The sequence below is a fragment of the Vulpes lagopus genome, chromosome 4 (genome assembly GCF_018345385.1).
Source record: "Vulpes lagopus strain Blue_001 chromosome 4, ASM1834538v1, whole genome shotgun sequence".
NCBI lineage: Eukaryota > Metazoa > Chordata > Mammalia > Carnivora > Canidae > Vulpes > Vulpes lagopus.
Window position 1 is genome coordinate 6,525,695 of NC_054827.1, and position 20,791 is coordinate 6,546,485.

Here is a 20,791-nt window from a genome sequence, read left to right on the forward strand (position 1 = left end):
ATGTATTTAGTTCCAGCAATTATTAAAGGATTTTTAAAATCCTGTTTTACTTCAGGGTTAAGATAGGATGCAAACATATTATGCAGTAAAATGTGCTAAATTAGTAGTATTTTATTCAGAATAGTGTACATAAATCTAGTTTCTTAGCTAACAACATTCCTAATTACTGTTTGATAAAGATGGAAAGGTAAGGGGGGTAAGCCTATGGAGGAGGAATTTTGCTGTGCTCAATCACTACAATTCTGTTATTATACTAAAATATTATAATTTTATCAAGCACTGAAATGTTATCCCATGACCCACAAACATATATTCTACTGGTTAAGTTTCTAAACGCATGAATATATTTAGAATTATGCTGCTTCTCTTGCTAATGCTTGCCAGAAGGAATGCTGTATCATTGTGCTGGATTCTAGAAGGTAATCAAGAATAAATAAACTCCTCCTGTCTGTCCTTAACTATGATGATAACAGGAATGATGCCCCAAAGCATCACCTTTTAATTTTTTTTTTTTTTAGTCTTTAGAGTTTAGGCACAGGTAAACTGAAGAAAAAATTCAGTTTTATAACTTATTTTTTGTTTCCTCTTGCATGTCTTAGTATCTTCATTAGGCACATGAGCAAAATAAAGAAATACAATTCTTTAAAAAAAAAAAAAACAAAAAACAACAGTTTGGATTGTATAATAGGACAGTGTCTCTAAACCCAGAGCCCAAATGGTCACCACAGTAAAAAATTTTAGAAATTTCCAAACAGATGGGAAAGTGTACTGGAAAAAACTGAGTTCATAATCCCAATTTTCATTTCTACTTAGTTATGTTAAAATAAGAGCAGATTAGTGGGATCCAAGCTTTTGATCAGCTCAAGTTTCTGTGAGAAGCAGCTTTCATTACATATATTCTAAGTATAAACATTATTTTCCTAAGAATGTTAACTTGTTGTCATTCCATATGGTATACATCAAACCTCACATCACATTTTTTAAATTTTTTTTTCATTTTGAAGGTCAAAGTACAGTTCTGAATGTAGCCACATTACCTATTCCAACTCTCAAAAACCATTGGAAAAGCCTTTCAGGCAAATACAGTTTTGTCTTGCGGGAAGTTTGCATCAGCCCAACGCACAACCTGGGCTTCTCTAGACATTTCTGTGCCGAGCTGAGTGGCACACACCACTTCGAATAACACTCTGTGGTTCTCACCAGCTCAAAAACAGGACCTTTGATAGAAGACCTACAACGCAGGCTAGTGCATCTGCTCTGAAAATCCTGGATCCAGACCGAACCTTAAAAGTAAGTTTCTTGGTTATGATATTAAAAGCTTAACATCTAAAGTGATGGGACTTTAGAGGTAAAGTCCTGGGATTTAGCGTTGGAATATTTTCTTTGCTTTCTACATGGACACAATGAATACGTTCAGAGCGCTGTTGACTTATTTCAATACTACACCACTGTTTTGCAGAACACACACATTGCATTATACATTTTGAATCTGTGATTTGGATCATCTCTCTGGAATCAGAAGACTTAACCATTTAAAAGTAATTGATTGCCAAATGTAAATGTTTAGATCTCACACACAGACACACATTCATACTATTTATTACCGGCTTCCCTTGGCTTTGACACCACGACTAGGAACAGAGTTCATAAAGCATTAGTTGCTGTCTTTGGGAGATGATATCTTCCACGTTACAGAGTACTGGGAAATTAGCTTCATCTCCCAAAGGATAGTCTAAGCAGCTCAGAACCACGGGGCGCTACTGCAGAGGGACCACAGCAGGGGCCAGGCACTGGGGCCAGTGACCGAGTGGGCTCAAGCCAGAGCCAGAGCAGGGCACCTACCGTCTTGCTGAGGTGGCTTGTGCTGGTGTTCATACACTGTAGGCCCTCGCTGTTACAGCAGCCACCACATCTGTAGACGGACACACATGGAGGTTTAAAGAAGGTGTTTGTTGCTGCTCCAAACTCCTTCCCCACATCTATACACACCTCACGTGGTATGCACTGAGTTTTTCTCCACTCATTATCAATACCTGTCGAGTCATAGGGAAGCCGTAAGTTACACAGAAGCCACCAAGGCAGAAAAGCCCACAGTAGTTGGAAGTCACATTTGATTTCAGGTTTTCAGATTTAAGTACAACCCATAATGTTAAATGAGAAATCGTTGACAGGATCCTAAATTGCCCTGTGAATTGGAATGAGATATAATATTTATTTAATATTTAATAGAGCAGCAAAGGATATTTTCTTTAAAAACGAATTTCTGTAGCCATGTGCCAAGCTAAATCAGGATTATGCTTTCTTAAAATACCAAAGCTTTTATTATAGTCCACCTCTGTGTGGTTTTCTTTGCTTAAGAAAATGAAATTTTAACAGATAGCTGTTTGCAGGACCTGCAGAAACAGTCACGCTCATTTGCTACAGTACGTACTATTGTTGTGGTCTCTGAGCAAAGACAAACAACACGATTTAATTTTTCTTTTTAAACTGAAATGTAAATGAGGAAATTGCTATGGGTTTAGACTGAATTCAAAGATTATTTTCAGGCAAGCTATCTGGCAGCTTTGGGTAATGTCACTTGAAATGTAAGGGTATTTTTCATCAGCTGGGACATGGATCCTGACCTACGTGTCTCCAGGAAAGTCCAATTATCCTCTTCCTTTTATATTCTCTCCTGGAATTCTGTTTCCAGGGACTGAGGGGTTTAGCTCTCCAGCACTGTGGACTCTTTAAAGATTACATTTTAGATGATGTACTTCTTAAATGTTTTAGCTTCTTTTTTTTCATCTTTTCCCTCAAGTAAAATTTTTAGAAAAAAAGGATATAAACCACAGATTTTGCCTGCACTTGTTTTCAAAATAATTTGTATCTTGAACCTTGATAGTGATTAATAATCTAACAACTGAAGGGAGTTATTTTTTAAAAGTAGATCGCCAATTTATACTATGCCATTTTATGCAGCATCATAATTTTTTGTGACATTTTCTCCTAGATCTTTTAGTAGCTTTCCAAAAGTCCAGCTCCCAAGCCTGTGAAACAACCTGTGAAACAACATGGCATTAAGAAGTCTCTGAAAAGATGATTTGGGTGATTTAGGAATTAAGCATTTCTGAATCCAAATCAAAAAAATGTATGTGCAATTATTTTGTAAGATATAGAATGCTGAAGTGGTTGAACTGACACAGTGTGGGAAATATGTTTTCAGGTTTTTAAAGTTTTGCAGTGGGATATCACGTTAATTTAAAAAAAATGTGTTGGTAGAGCTGTACCTTTCTATCTTTATATTTCGAGAAATCCTCTTAACCACTCACAGTGAAGTTATAAAATGCTATATTTTGAGAATCTTTATTCCTACTTTGTTTGCTTTAGGCCCTAAAGGGATTTAGTGTTACAAATGCTGAAACTTAACAAACGAAAACAACAACAACAACAACAACAAAAAACCAGGCTGGCAGCCTTCACTGGGTTGATATATGAAGCTTATCACATATTTTCTTTCCCATACTTACTTTTCAAGATCTCTGCATTATAATGTGCTGCAGCAAATTTTATAGTCTCTTCTGTTCTTGCACTGATGTTGGGCTGTTCTTTATTACGCTGCCAGCCGCCTTTCCTTAACTGACACTTGTACATTTTCCAATATTCTGGGTAGAGTACGGTCATGAGTTCATCTACACTGGACGCTGATCGCAACTGTTCCTCCAAATCTTTGCCTGCATACGCCTATCGAAGAAACATGCAAGATCAGTCATTTATCAGATTAAGGGATTTGAAAACAAATGTACTAAAAAAACCTCTAGATTTACTGTTATATATGCCAAATCCTTATTAAAATATTATTAATTATCCATGAATTACTAACTTGGCAAAATCATATTCATATTTTAATTTGATTCAATACCATGATTCAAAATGAAGTTCAGTGCCGTGCCCACAACCAAAGTAGTAAAGTATATATTTGGTCTTTTTTTAAAGTATTTTATTTATTCATTCATGAGAAACAGAGAGAGAGAGAAAGAGAGAGAGAGAGAGAGAGAGAGAGAGGCAGAGACACAGGCAGAGGGAGAAGCAGGCTCCATGCAGGGAGCCCGACGTGGGACTCGATCCCAGGTCTCCAGGATCACGCCCTGGGCTGAAGGCGGCGCTAAACCGCTGAGTCACCCGGGCTGCCCTATATTTGGTCATTACGACAAAAAATTGGAAAGACATAATTTTAAACGTAATTTCTAAAGTAGCTTTTTTGATTTATAGTTTTGCATAATTGGCAAATTTTTCAGTTGAAAGTGTATTTAAGCTTGTATTAGCCTTCAATATGTATAAACTGAAGTCCATTCTAACACTTTGCTTCACTTTTAGTTATCAGCATCAATAAACATAATTAAGCAAGATGCTTGAACTTAGGAATCTTAGCTTTTTAGAAGGTATTTTATAGTAAATAATTCCACAAAGAATGGGATTTCAACAACAATATCACAGTTAGGTTTATATTTTGGCAGAACCTCCAAGTATTTCCAAAATCTTTGATTGTCAAGATTTATTTTGCTATGAAAAAGACATGAAACGCTTCAGAGAATATTAATTCTGCTCATAAATACCCGTCTATATTAGTGTATGCAATTAAGTAGAACATCCCAAGTTATAGTCAGGCAGTTACCGTAGTTACAAAAAATAGTTTTCTAAATTATACTTTGAAATTAAGGGAAAATGGAACATTGTTTAGCTTCATATACAAGGTGAAGTTGAATGAAAAAACCACCCCCTACCTGGGGGTCTTGGGCAGAGATGAACAGTCTACATTCTAACAAGTTATAGTTTTCTTTTTTCTAATTTTTGATGTACAAAATTAACATATTTGCTTTAAAAGTCAAGATACTATTTAACTTAGTCTTTTCACCATGATTTGGAATAATCAAAGTTATTCTGTGGTAGGTGCTGTTTGTACTTTATTTTGAGAAATACTTTTTTTTTTTATGATTCTAGAGCCTGGTAGACAGATTATAAAAAGTGTTCCTTTTTTTGATAATATAATTGGCTATTAATTTTAGGACCTCCTTTTCCTTCATTTATTGTGTCAGTGGGCCATAGACCTTAATATCTTTAGGTCTGTGTTCTGAAAATATTGATATTAACCCATTACCCTCTAGAATAAGTGGGGTGATTCTTGATATGCCATACAGTTATATAAAATAGAACTCCCTCGAATAGATAGCAGGTGAGGATGGAGACATCCCTGCTTAAATGAAAGTGACAACATATCCTCACACAGTTTCCCAATTGCTTATGAAATATTTGTCACAGGAAAGCCTCATATATGACATAAAATTCAAGAATCAAAAATGTCTCAGAATCTGCAACTGGAGCGAAAGCCTACAAAAGTTCATTGGTAGAGGCACCTGGGTGGCTCAGTGGTTGAGCATCTGCCTTTAGCTCAGGTCATGATCCTGGAGTTCTGGGATCAAGTTCTACATCGGGCTCCCTGCAGGGAGCCTGCTTCCCCCTCTGCCTATGTCTCTGCCTCTGTCTCTGTGTCTCTCATGACTAAATAAATAAAATAAAATAGAAAACACTGTTGCTCAGTAGATAAATAGAAAAATACAAGCATACAATTGACAATAGAAAAAATGCTATATAAAAAATGGGGAATAAAAAGTGCCAAAACTAAACTACAACACAGGAATAGAAAATATAAGTCATATTTATACTTTTAGAGTCAAAAAGGCTTTTCTGGAGGTGAATATAAAGACAAAATATAAACTATCTGGTAGAAAATACTATAAACTAAAAGATAATAAAGTAGGAAAACTATTTGCAAGAAACATGACAGATGGAAAAGGACTCATATTCTTAAAATAACACATGAACATGATAAAAAATAAACATTTTTCAATAGAAAAATGAACAAAGATCTTTTTTTTTGCACAAAGATCTTAAACTGAATATTCACGGAGAATAAATATATTAGTATGTATTTGGTGATGGTAAAAGTGAAGGGAACCACAATTTTTCTCAATCCTGGTGGGAATATAAATTTGTGAAGCTATTTAAGGCAAGTGTGTTATTTCAAATTGAAGAGACTTAAAAACAGACTCCATTTTAGACAGAAAATTCACTTTGGAATAAATTTTCCATCCAACAGAAGTGAGAATATAATTATGCCAAATACATGTACAAATTCATCATGGGGCTGTCATAATGACTTTAAAAAACAATCTATACAAACAATAATAAAGAACAAATAACATACAGTATAAACATAAATGTACTAATCAGATGTATAAATGAGATATGTAAAGAGGTTCGTAAATATTTTATGAAGAAGTATACAATTTAGACACAGCACAAACGATGTTTATATATGTAGCATATTTTTTCACAAAACCAAATTCACATATAGCTTGTATGAATGCATTTGTGTATAAAGATAAGAGTAAAAGGCAGCAAAACAACATGTATCTATCCATGTATATGTATCTTCTCCAAAGTGCAGAATTAAGGTAATTACTATGTCCTTCTTTACACATTTTTGTATCCTAAATTTTATATTTTAAAAAAGATTTTATTTATTTGAAAGAGAGAGAGAGAGAACACACGCACGAGTGGGGCAAGGGTCAGGGGGAGAGGGAGAAGCAAACTCCCCACTGAGCAGGGAGCCCAATTCAGGGCTTGATTTCAGGACCCTGAGATCATGACCTGACCTGAAGTCAGGCACTTAACCCACTGAGTCACCAGGCGCCCCTGTACTTTAAATTTTAAATAATGCACATATATAATCTTTACTATCAGAATGAAAATGTAAAAGTAATAATCTCTGAGCTAAATCTCTGAGTAATCATCTCATTCAGCCTTCATTTGCTTTACTCTTCTTACGTCTCTATAGAACATGCCTTTGACATATTACTTAATTTATAGCAACTACTGGCAAAAGCAGAAGCTATCATAGACAAAATGGTATAAAACTAGCTTAATACTGAGCAATTAATTTACTTATTCCCATTAGACTTTACTTATTATAGCTGTGGAAGAAAAAGAAGCTTTAGTATCGAAAGACCAGATTTCCATCGTGGCCAAAGTCCTTATTTAATTGAGTAAAATTAGATTTCATTTCTTTGAGTCTCACTTCACTCTGTAAAATGGGAATCCTATTATCTTTCTTAGAATCTTTGTGGTGATCCAAACAGACACTTGATAAAGAAGTATGTTATAAATCTTACATAATCTTCCCTTACAGGGAAGGGTGGAATGACTTGTCATTATAACATCTTTAGAGAGCAAACACACAGTACAGAGACTGTTTTTTAGATAAATTGAAATTTTTTACTCAGTCTTAAACTGTAACTCTCAGTATTGTACCAGTTCTGGGGCCATATTTCTTTGAATCCATCTTCTGCATTTTTGTTCTAAATGAGCAGCAACCTAGGAAATCAGCATTGTCAGCTAAGTGTTAGAGCTATTGAGTGAATCCAGAGAAGATTCAAATCTTAAGGATAGATATTACCAGTTAACCATGGCTCGTTCACATTCATATTCTACTTACGAGGAATTAGAAGGGGTCCCAGTAACCTAGAATGAGTTCTGACCCAGGGACACATTCAAGTCTTTCAAGTAGAATTGATATCCACATGAAAGCTTCCTTCTTTAAGCTTTCCTTTTTTTTTTTTTTTTTAAATTGCAATATAATTAACTCCCAATGTTATATTGGTTTCAGGTGTACAACATATTGATTCAACAATTCTATACATTTCTCAGTGGTCACCACAATAAATCTAGTCACCATCTGCCACTGCACAATGTTGTTATAATATTACTGACTATATTCCCTACGCTATAGTTTCTATCTCCATGACTTACTTATTTCATAACTGAAAGTTTGTACCTCTTAATCCCCGTTTCTATTTCAACCATCTGTGCACCCACCTCCCCTCTGGCAACTACCAGCTTCCTCTCTGTATTTAAGAGTCTCTTTGTTTTGGTTTTTAGATTCCACATTTCCATACACGTGAAATCATATGGTATTTGTCTTTCTCTGACTTACTGCATGCAGCACAACACCCTCTAGGTCCACCCATGTTGTTGCAAATGGCAAGATTTCATTCTTTTTAATGGTTGAGGAATATTCCATTGTGTGTATGTCTGTGTGGATGTGTGTATGTACACACGCACCAATACATGCACACACTACATCTTCTTTATCCACTCATCTATCGATGGACACTTGAGTTACATCTGTATCTTAGCTATTGGAAATAATGCTGCAAGAAACATAAGGGTGCCTATAGCTTTTCAAATTAGTGTTTTCATTTTCTTTGGGTAAAGTAGAAGAATTACTGTATTATATGGTATTTTTATTTTTAATTATTTGAGGAGCCTCCATACTGTTTTCCAAAGTGGCTGCACCAATTTGCATTCCCACCAACAGTGTCAGATGGTTCTCCTTTCTCTGCATCCTCGCCAACGTTTGCTGTTTCCTGTCCCGTTAATTATAGCCATTCTGACTGGTGTGAGGTCATATCTCATTTTAATTTTGATTTGTATTTCCCTGATGCCAAGTGATGTAACAATTTTTCATGTCTGCTGGACATTTATATTTCTTCTTTGGAGAAATGTCTGTTCATTTCTTCTACTCATTTTTGACTGGGTTATTTGTTTTTTGGGTATTGAGTTTGATAAGTTCTTTTTAGGCCCTGGATACTAGACCTTTTCTGATATGCCATTTGCAAATATCTTCTCCCATTTTGTAGGCTGCCTTTTGATTTTGTTGACTGTTTAACATCATACCAGAAGTCCACTCTAAATGTTTCTTGAGTCTTCAAGTTTACCAATGTTTTCAAGCATGTTGAGGTCATTTGCTTAAATGTTGATATATTCCTTTTATTTTCCAAAAGGATGGTACATCTTACAATAGAAAGTGTCTTAAAAATGGATATTCAAATGTAATAAAAAGCCTCAAGTAATCTAAAAATGAATTTAATTCTGTACTGTACTTTGGAGGGATCCCTTAGGAGGTTCCAGTGATGACTCTTATTTAACATTCAGCATGTACGTATTTGCAAACAGCAACCTATGTGACATTCAGTGAGGATTTTGAGGTGCAATGGAAGTCCAAGTTGGGTGTGCAATGTCAAAGGCAGGGAGCTATAATCAGGAACAAACTCCTTCCTTGATAATTCATGTACCTAGAACACATTCTCTTATTACTCTAACAGGAGAATGACGATTCCAGAAGTTACATGATGAGAAAGAACTTTGGGGATTCACCTGCAATCTGTAATTCCCCTAATTATGAAGAATCGTAACATAAAGTGAACACTTGAGGTCATTGACTATGATTCCTAATCATTTTACATTTTAAACACATAGCTTGCAAAACCTCGATTTCCTCTCACTTCTCTTTGTTGACTAAAAGGGGCTGTTCAGATGCCTGCTAGGGAAAAACCACGAGTCCACACAGGTTGTCCCTCCTCCCCTAAACTGTGATACCTAGAGAGTCAATGATAAGTAGGAAGTCATCTAAGATTAGTATTAGTAATGGGCTGGCATTGCCATAAGTGAAAGTTAGGTTTTTAAAATAACCCTACAGAGGCACCTAAGTGGCTCAGTGGTTGAGTGTCTGCCTTTGGCTCAGGTCATGATCCTGGGGTCCTGGGATCTAATCCTGAATCAGGCTCTCCACAGGGAACTTGCTTCCCCCTGTGACTATGTCTCTGCCTCAGTCTGTGCCTCTCATGAATAAATAAATATATTAAAAACTCCCTACAAGTCCAATGTCAATAATCTCTTCAAACAACAATCTTAAGTTAATTGCTGTGCTATATATAGACTTGGCACTCATCTGATAATTTTATAAAATTGAAAATTCATGTGGAAATGCATATACTTTAATTATGGAAAATTTTCTTTCACATAAAAGCATATACTGTTATCAAATAGTAATAATCAGAATTGAAAGAGTGGGCAAGGGTCTATCAAAGATAGGTTTGAACACACTACTGTATTTTCATGAAGTGGCCAAAGATGTCATAGGCAAATCTTTTTAGTTGTCCAATATATATATATTTTTGGGAGAGAGGAGGTAAATAATTTGTTTAAACTGGAAAATAAGGGATGTTTATATTTTTTTCTTAAACTGTGTATATGCTATCTTTAAAAGTCTGGCTCAAGTAATATTTTATATTTGAAAAGTGAACATTTTCATGGACAATTTCATTGATAAAGCAAAAAGAAAACTATTCGGTCAAATTATCAGTTATAAGAAATTTACTAAAAAGCTTAAAAGAAAATATTTTTCATCTTATTCATCTTATACATCATTCTTTTGTCATAAGAAACCAAATTATCAGTAGGGATCAACCTATTATAAGGCAATTTTCAAGATCAGTAACTCTATAATGCCATTGGGGTTTCTTTCTTTCTTCTTTAGAAAATATCTGGGTCAGATCCAATCATGAGAATAAGTAGTTGCTGAAATTATTCTTCCCCTAACACAGCAGCAGGACCTGCTTATTCAGTCCTACTTACTTAGCGGTGGCAGTTGTATGACAGGTCAACTGTGGTGGTTTGTTCTGTTTCCTTCAGATAACTGCCCATGCTAGGCAAATTTCTAAATTTTAAAAGTATATTTTGATCAGTGAAAATACCTTTTTAAAGCAAAATCTGGGCAAGGTGATAGAATGTAGAGGATTTGGGATTTGAAAAATCATCCAAGACATAGTTGTAGAATTCATTTTTAAAATCACCCTTTAGTAGAGAGTCATAAATAAATATGTAAGATCAAATGATATCCTTCTAAGGAATAAAAACTTGTATCTGTTTTCTATGACCTTAGCAAATCATTTTACCTAATGTTTTAGTGAAGGTGTCATAGTCAGGTTCTTTTCCCCACAGGTTCCCCATCACCCATGTCTACACCAGCCTGGTATGCCACAGATAGTTAAGCCCTGAATGCAGACACTTACATTTCAGCTTAAAAATGGAAGTATTTTATTGGAAGTTTTAAGATTCAATTTTTTTTGCCTAATCCCCTAAAATGTTTTATTGCAAACTTTTAATATAAGGCCATAATAAAGAATGGAATCTTTTTATATCTATTATTGGTAGAATAAATTGTGTTTATAAAAAAGTTACTTTCTTAGTTTATGACATCTATGAATTAAATTAAAAATGAAATACTTATTTCATTACCTAAGTAGACTCTTAGAAAATTGTTTAACTGTTCACTTGCAATTGTTCTTGTTGAGATAAATTTCCAATTTAATGCCAAATTAGATAGTTATATTTTCATAATCCACACAATGGCCAAGAGAGCTCTATATACACTCATTTCTTGCACTCAACACTGAAAACCACTCACTTGTTTCTTATTTTTGTTTTTTTTTTAAATTAATTTATTTATTTATGATAGGCACACAGTGAGAGAGAGAGGCAGAGACACAGGCAGAGGGAGAAGCAGGCTCCATGCACCGGGAGCCCGACGTGGGATTCGATCCCGGGTCTCCAGGATCGCGCCCTGGGCCAAAGGCAGGCGCCAAACCGCTGCGCCACCCAGGGATCCCTTGTTTCTTATTTTTGAATCGAATTGGTTTTCCTTCCTTGTAGAATGACAAAATGATTTCAGAACTATTTATTCCCAACTTTGTCCATGTATGATGGCAAAAATAGCATCAGACAGATGAACCAAAAATAACGAATGTTTTTACTGACAACAAGGAAAATCCCAAGGAACTAAAACTTATTACTGTAATATTCCAATATATACATATTGTAGCTCAAAGGTTCTAAACCAGGGATTATTTTTTCCTAGGGTTATCTGGCAACATCTGCAGACAGTTTTACTTTTCAGAACTATGGGGTGATGCTACTGGTACTAGTTAAGTGAAGGCCAAGAATGCTGCCAACCATTCTAAAATGCACAAGACATCTCCCTACCCCCCGATCCCCCAACCAAAAAAAAAAAAAAAAGAATTATCCAGGCCAACACTCACTGGTGCTGCTGTTGGGAAACTCTGCAGCTGAGTAACTGGGCCTCTTAAGAACATGTCAGAAGGTTAAAATTTGCATGAATTTTACTTTCTAAAATCCCTAGAGGTATCAGAATGAGTAAATAAATGAATCTAAAATATCACTAGCAGTTGGACTTAGTAACAATAAAATTTTTAGAGATATACATTTTTTTTTATCACCCAGGGTAACATCTTATTTTTCTTTTTACATAGGCATTTCTCAACACCTTTGTTTCATAAAGAGAAGAGAATGTAGCAGTTTAGACATAGTCTTCCTCTGTAAATAAATTCAAAACACTTCATAATTATTTTCCCTTGATTACTTTTTTTTTCTTTTGAAGATTAAACTAATTTCAAAATCATTTGGCACATTTTTTCAATGATGCTCTTTTATAAAGTTATTTTGAAAGTAAAGAATATAATGGATTATTATAATATTTCTTTTCAGTAAAATTTTTTCTTGAAAAAGTCCAATGTATGTTAGTGCTACTTAATTCTGGAAGTAATATTAATAATACTTTAAAAATCCTTAATTAATGAATAATATTCACCAGAGAAAATGAAAAAAATTCAAGTACACAGTTTCATAAATTGTTACAAATTGAACACACATCTGTAATTGCACCCAGATTTAAGATATAGAGCATCTATTACTTTCCAGAAACTTCCTTTGCTCTCCTCAGTGATAACTCTACCAAATTTTGCCGTTTTGTTACATTTCTGCTTTTCTGTTTTTGACCATCATAGTTTTTAGTCTTTTTCAAATTTTACACAAGTATCCAAGACCATATAATATTTTCTGTTGGATATAATATTTTCTGTTGGGTCTTTTTTTTCAACCTTAGGTTTCCGACATTCGTCTCTGTTTGAAGCAGTTGGTTTTCCTGCTTGTCTTGTTTCTCATTGTATGAACTACTGCAATATATTAATCTAGTCTATGCTCAGCATGTCTTTTGATGGATGTACTATGAATTGGGGGGAGGTCTATAATTAGAAATAGAATTGGTGGTTCAGGAGGTATGTATATATTTATAGCTTATAGATACTGGAAAACATTTTACAAAGTAATTGTATCAATTTGCACTCCTGAGGGTTGTATATAAGAATCCTTGACTCCATATCCTTGCCAACGACTAGGAATGTTTGGTTTTTAATTTTAGCCATTCTAATGGGGTTGTTATAACACTCATGTTTTTTTTTTTTAATTTTTATTTATTTATTTATGATAGTCACAGAGAGAGAGAGAGAGAGAGAGAGAGGCAGAGACATAGGCAGAGGGAGAAGCAGGCTCCATGCACCGGGAGCCCGACGTGGGATTCGATCCTGGGTCTCCAGGATCGCGCCCTGGGCCAAAGGCAGGCGCTAAACCGCTGCGCCACCCAGGGATCCCAACACTCATGGTTTTAATGTGTAGTAGTACACCTTGATGACTAATGATATTGAGCACTCTCATGTTATTTGGGCACTGGGTTATCCTCTTTTAAAAACTGCCAATTAAAAGCTTTTTATTCATTTCCGTTAGCTGTCTTGTCATTGATTTGTAAGAGTTCTTAATGTACTCTGGATAAGTGTCCTTTATCAGGTATGTGTATTGTAAACATCTTCCAGTATGAAACTCATATTCTCTCTGAATGGTGTTTGCTAAGAGAAATTAAAGAAATCTATATAAATGAAGAGACCTACCATGTTTACAGATTGGAACACTGAATATTACTATGTTGACAACCCTCCCCACATTGATCTATAAATTCAATGCAGTCCCAGGAGAGTTTCTTGTAGAAATTTGAAGCTGATATTAAAATGTGTGCAAAGAATCTAGAATAACTAGTTTTATTCAGAAAAAGAACAAAGTTGGACGACTCAGATTATCAGGTCTCAAACTCTGTGCGGTAATCAAGACAGTGTGATATTGGCTTAAGAACAGACTAATAGATTAGAATACAGAATACAGAAACAAACAAGTAAAAAAAAAACCATAATACTAATGATAAAAAGAATTTTGATAAAGGTGCCAAGGCAAATAAATGCAGAAGGGGTAGTCCACTCAATAGAAGGTTCTAGAACAGTCAGTTAATTATATGCCAAAATAGAAACAGAACAAAACAACCAAAAAAACCCAAAACCAGAAAAGAAAACCGATTAGACTCTTCCTTTTCACCAGAGTCATAAATACAAAATAGATTACATACCTCAAGGTAAGCATTAAACCACAAACCTTTTTGAATAAAACATAGTTTCAAGTTTGTGAAGCTGGATTAGGCTACAGTATTTTAGGACATCACAAACAAGATTTATTAAAAAAAATGCGAGGTTGAATTTCATCAAAATGGAAACCTCTATTCTTCAAAAGATACCATTAAGAAAATTAAAGGACAATCAAACATAGAGGTAAGATGTTTGAACATAATATATCTGATAAAGAATTTATATCCATAATATATGAAGAAGTCTTCCAAATAAAAGAAAAGAAAGATAACTCAAGTTTAAACAGGTGGGAGGCAAAGGACTTGAATCGATGTTCCACCAAAAATGATATTCGGATGGCTAATAGTTACTTAAAAAAATGTTCAACATCATTAGTTATTAAGGTAAATTATGCAAAATAAACTACAAATTATCATTACACACACCCAACCGAATGGCTATAATTCAAAAGAATAACATACCAAGTACTGGTGAGGACAAGGAGAAATTACAACCCCCCATTTGTTCATATGAATGTAAAATATACACTTTGGAAGCTAGTCTGACAGATTCTTAAATAAGTAAATATATACTTATATGGCCCAGTAATTCCACCACTAGAGAAGTGTCCATACAAAGATTTGCATGTGAATGTTCATAGTCACATTATTCATAATAGCCCAAAACTGAAAAAAAAAAATTTACAAATCCATTAAATGGCTAAACATGAGTAAAATGCATTGTATTATATAACGGAATAAACACTACTTAGCATTTAAAAGGAATAAACTATTGATAGATGGATGAACCTCAAAGATATTATGCAAAGTGAAAAGAGCCAGACACAAAAGACTATGCATCATAATCCCATTTATAAGGAATTTCTGGAAATTGCAAAACTATAGAAAGTGAACACAGATTGGTAATTGCCTAAACTTGGGAGTGGGAGCTGGGATTGATTTAACACAAGGTTTTTGTTGTGTGTGTGCTTGTGAGTGTGTGGTAGTAAAGATACTATAAAACTAGATTGTGATGGTTGTAGTATGTCTATAAATCATTATCCATTTACAGGCAGCAAATTTTATGGTATGTGAATTATACTTCAGTAAAGCTGTTAAAAATTGAGATTCTTCTCAATCCCCCCACTTGTGATGAGCACTGGGTGTTATATGGAGGTGTTGAATCACTATATTGTACACTGGAAATCAATATTACACTGTATATTAACTGGAATTTAAATAAAAACTTAAAAAAATGAGATTCTTCAACAAAATGAGGAAATAAGCCAAGAAAAAGACATACAACCCAAGAAATTAGCATTCTCATACTGGAAAAACATGAAGAGTTATACATGGGACTTGAAACTAACCAGGCAGAAGGAGGCCTCAAGGAGAGAAGAAAAAAAATATAGAGAGAGAATTCCTAAATTAACTTCTATGTTTTGTTACCAATTTTCAGTGGGCTTTTATAATTATCTTGGAAGGTCTGTAGAAGATTTAGGGCAGGGACAAGCAAACAGAAATAAGTAATTATTAGTTCTAAAAATTCCCAAAAACTTGCACAAGAAGAACAGTTACTCAGAAGTAAATAGATTGTGCATGATAAAATAAACAATGAATGTCTCTCCCCTAAATTCAGATATACTGCAGCTCCTTTAAGAAGATGGATGGGTAAGAAGTGTGCATATGAGATGTAGAGGATAACGAGTGGCAGGTAGATAAAAAGAGGGATACTGCCCAGATCCTTATCTTCTATAAAAACAAGCCAGCAAATAAAACCTAAATGCAAAAAATCAAGAGAGAGCACCAGAATATGGAGGTACCTACCAACAGCAACCATTAAGATGTGAAAGAGGTTGTATTGAGAGAACAGGACTTAAGGATGGAAAGTCTGTGGCACTGGACAGTTTTTTCATTTGGCAGAGCTGTGATACCATCTACTGTTAACTATTCCCATGTATCATTTAATAAAAAGTTAAACTTGCAATCATTCAAGAATTTGGTAGAAATGCACAACCTGGTCTTTTAGCACACGAATCTCACAACAGTGAAGGAGTTTTAAAATCCTTCATAATTCACATGCAATTTTTCACACAACTCTCCCTGCTGTTCCTGAACATGAATCTATACCAAACGATTTTCACTATGCCCAGGTGTAACCTGCTTTGTAATGCAGTCTCTCTCCTCCAATCACTTCTTTCCTTTTCACATCCATGAAAGTGGTACCCGTTGTTCAAGGCCACATTTATGTACTAATTTCATCCTGAGTTTTTCTTTAGCCATTTAAGCAAACTTTACATCCTGGTCTTGATTATTCACTCATTTAACGTGGGGAACTGTAGTCCTTGTGTTTGCTGAGTTCTCTTTGTGTACGAAAAACTCTTCTGTTTGTGGACATGGAGGCTGGTAAGCAGATTTGAGGGCTGTTGAGTGCTAAAATGTAGAATGCTTGGTTTATATTAGCAACGTGAGAGAGAGGGAAATGTCCGTGTGAATACGGAGTTTCTGGCATGTGTGACAAAAGTGACTAGAGAACACTCTGGGAGGACCAGATCTGGCGGGGGTCAAATAATGATTCATTTTGGACGATCCGGTTGGGAAGCATTTAAGACATACATGTGGAAATTCTGAGTGGACAGTAGAACGGTGACTACCCATCAGAAGCAGCCTATCCTGTAAACAGCAATATGACAATTGTCTCTGTGCCTAGTTGGAAATGAAGCCATGTGTGTGGCCGAGATTGCCTTGGAAGAGGATACAGAGTGAGCAGAGAGCCACGGAGAGCCTAGGCTGGGGAGCTACAAAACCAGACATTCAGATTCCAGAGCACGAACCAGTGAAACAGCAAAAGGAGAGTTTGGAGGAGCTGGTGTCATGAAATTTAATTTAAGGTAAGAGAGTGTTTCTGAAAGGAGGGAATGGTTTAAAATGAAAGTTAAATTCTTCTGCATACTTTGTAAGATGACATCCGAAACCATCAAAAGGACCCCAGCAAGGGCCGTGATCTCTAGCTGAGTGCAAGGCAGGAAACAGGCAGAAAAATAAAAAAGGTGTCGATTCATTGATGGATGAATTATCCAGGAGAATGGGAATTCTCCTAACTAGTTCTTGCTAATTTGTTAAAAGAATAAGCTTAAGTTTGGCGGTTTGGGTTGGTTTGAGGAATTCTAGGTTCTAGGGGAGCCAATAAAATCACTCACAAAATGTGTGACTCACCACTTTTTGAGAATAAATTTCAAAACCACTTTATCTTTAGGGGAATCTATCCATGAAAATAGAAGGAAAAGTTAGGCATAAATAGCTTCAACATTGCTCGGATAGCCAGGAGGTGAAGTATGGAGAGAATAAACACAAAACACATACATTAAAAAAAAAAAAAAAGTTCTCAGAGACCTAAATTTCTAGAAGACCATCTTTGTGCTCTTAGATGAGGCAAAGTGCTTTTAAATTTAATACCAATAGCGGGATACTTAAGATAAAGTAAAATAAATAAAATACAAATTGTATTTCAAGAAAATTGGAAGGCCTGCTTATGGAAAGACACAAAAGCCACACACTGAGAGAAGATAGTCACAAAGCATGAATCTCATAAAGCCTTGTTTCCAAAATAGAAAGGAACTTTCAAAACTCAATGTTAAAAAAGTAACAAAAATGGGCTAAAGACCTGATCAGATACTTCACCTAAGAAAAACAGTTGGCAAATAAGCACATGAAACAGTGCCCGACATTATTGATTATTAGGGAAATGCTCACTATAAATTTAATGCAATACCACTTCACATCAATTAGAATGGATAAAATTCAAAATACAGTACTAGGGCTAACAAGGGATAATATTATAATTATAATTATACCTTAATTATAAAGAATGAATCCTACATCTAACTAAAATTTAAATATATATAAACAAGACTAAAATTTTACATTTCATCTAAATATTTGCATCAATAAAAAGGTCAATTTAAAAGGGAAGCATGATCTTAACACTATCAATTTGTTCAGCAATAAAAAGAATTTAAACAAAAAATATAATTTTGATTTTTTTCTAGAAATAAACTGCTTAGTACACACAGGATTTATGAGATTTCTCTCTCCTTTTCTTTTCTTTTCAAATAGTATGATCTTATTCTCTGAGTTGGGAGCAATACTGCATTATGTTGAAGACAGTAATCTGGGCTCAGATGGGTTTTGTTCCTTGTTACTGGTTAAGCAACTTTGGAACAGTCATCTGAATTCTCTGGGTCTTAATTTCCCATTTAAAAGATGCTGATCTTAACTGTGCAAAAAGTTGTTCTATTATTTTATGTTTTATATTGTACAATAAATAAAATTTGAATAAGAAAGTCATAATCTACTTTAAGTGTAGCTGGAATCTACAGAGTGGTCTGGTATATCATCTGTCCTTTTAGCAAGTGTTTTATCATTAAAAACACATTTGAAAGAATACACTTAACAGTTACTGTAATAAATTATGCAAGTGCTCAATAAACAGGAGGGGCTACCATTTTTTTGGGGGGGCTACCATTTTTATGTTTGAAAATCCATCTTTAGACTGATAAGAGAAAAAACACAAAAGAATTTCTAGAACAACATTTTTTTTTAAACTAAAAACAACCACTTTAATGGATTACCAAAGCCTAATGTATAAGCAGCATTGATTAACTACTTTGGGGAAAATTGAGCGAAAGAAATCTGTAGACCCTAAGAAACTGGTAAAGATGGCAAAAGTTAAGGGGGAGAAACCTAAAAGAATGTAAAAGTATTGGAAAAGAAAATGTTTAGAATCAATATGTGTGTGTATGTATACATATTCATGAAAATATATACTCATTTGCAAACTGAAGGATTTCATTTATAAAATGGCTGTGGAGAAATATTCACCCAACTTCTGTGTATGTGGTTTTATAATAATGATATTAAGAAAATATTAGAGAAAGGGACGCCTGGGTGGCTCAGCGGTTGAGCATCTGCCTTTGGCTCAGGGCATGGTCTGGAAGTTGTGGGATCCAGTCCCACATGGGGCTCCCTGCAGGGAGCCTGCTTCTCCCTCTGCGTGTATGTCTGGCTCTCTCTCTGTCTCTCATAAATAAATAAAATATTTTTTAAAAAAGAAAATATTAGAGACAATGATAATTTTATGGCTATATTAAAATCGAAATTTAAAAATTGTAATTTGAAAACATTAGTCAATTAATTTTTTTTGTTGAAGTATAATTAACATACAGTGTTATGTTAGCTTTAGGTGTATAATATAATGATTCAGTTCTATCCATTACTCATTGCTCTTCACCATGAGTGTACCCTTAATCTCTTTTATATATAGTTCACCTATCTCCCCACCAACCTCCCCTCTGGCACCACTATTTGTTCTCTGTATTTAACGGCATGTTTTTTGGTCTTTATTTCTTTATTCTGTGTTTTGTTTTGTAAATTTCACACATAAGTGAAATCATATGGTATTTGTCTTTGTCTGCCATAACTACCAACACTTGTTATTTCTTACCTTTTTGATTTTAGCCATTCTGACAGGTGTGAGGTGGTATCTCATTGTGGTTTTGATTTGCATTTCCCTCACAATGAATGATATTGAGGATCTTTTCATTCATCAGTTGTCCATTTGTATGCCTTCTTTGGAAAAGTGTCTATTCAGGTCTTCTGTGAATTTTAATTGGGTCATTTACTTTTTGCCATTGAGTTGTAGGAACTCTTTATATATTTGGCATATTAACCTGTTATTGGGCATATAATTTGCAAGTATCTTCTACACAGCAGATTGCCTTGTCATTTTACTGATGGTTTCTTTCACTGTGCAAAAGCTTTTTATTTTGGCACAGTCCCAATAGTTTAATTTGCCAGAGAATACATACCTAGAAAAATGTTCCTATGGCCAATGTCAAAGGAATTACTGCTTAAGTTTTCCTCTGGGAGTTTTATGATTTCAGGTCTCAAATTTAAGTCTTTCATCAATTTCCAGTTTATTTTTGTGTATGGTATAAGAAACAGACGTGCTTTTGTTCTTTTGTATGTCCAGTTTCCCAATACAATCTCTAAAGAAACTATTTTTTTTCTCCATTGCATATTTTTGCTTCCTTTGTTGTAGATGAATTGACCACGTAGGTGTTGGTGTACTTCTGAGCTCTCTATTCTGTTCCATTGATCAATGCATCTATTTTTTGTGTGCGCCAGTACCATACTGTTTTGATCACTTCAGCTTTGTAGTATATCTTGAAACCTGTGATTGTGATAACTCCAGCTTTGTTCTTTCTCTAGATTGCTTTGGCTGTTTGGGGTCCTTTGTAGTTCCATACAAATTATAGTAGTATCAGTTCTAGTTCTGTGAAAAATATTGGTATTTTGATAGGGACTACATTAAATCCATACACTGCTATGCATAGTATGAACATTTTAACAATATTGATTCTTCCAATCCATGAGCATAGAATATTTTTCCATTTGTTTATGCCATGTTCAGTTTTTTTTCATTGGTGTTTTGTACTTTTGATAGTGCAAGTCTTTCACATCCTTGGTTAAGTTTATTCATAGGTATTTTTTGGTGCAGTTGGAAATGGAATTGTTTTCTTAATTTCTTTTTCATTATTAAAGAAATGCAAC

General features: G+C 34.7%; 1 protein-coding gene across 1 annotated transcript in view; it reads right to left on the minus strand.

Moving 5' to 3' along the window:
* Positions 1–20,791, minus strand: part of VEGFC (vascular endothelial growth factor C) — a 106,502-nt gene that overhangs the window by 31,851 nt on the left and 53,860 nt on the right. Inside the window, exons 2-3 of the mRNA XM_041752430.1 lie at positions 3,510–3,723; positions 1,843–2,033 (exon numbers count right to left, since the gene is read on the minus strand). Of these exons, the coding sequence (XP_041608364.1) occupies positions 1,843–2,033; positions 3,510–3,723 (405 nt within the window). The remainder of the gene's footprint in view (positions 1–1,842; positions 2,034–3,509; positions 3,724–20,791) is intronic.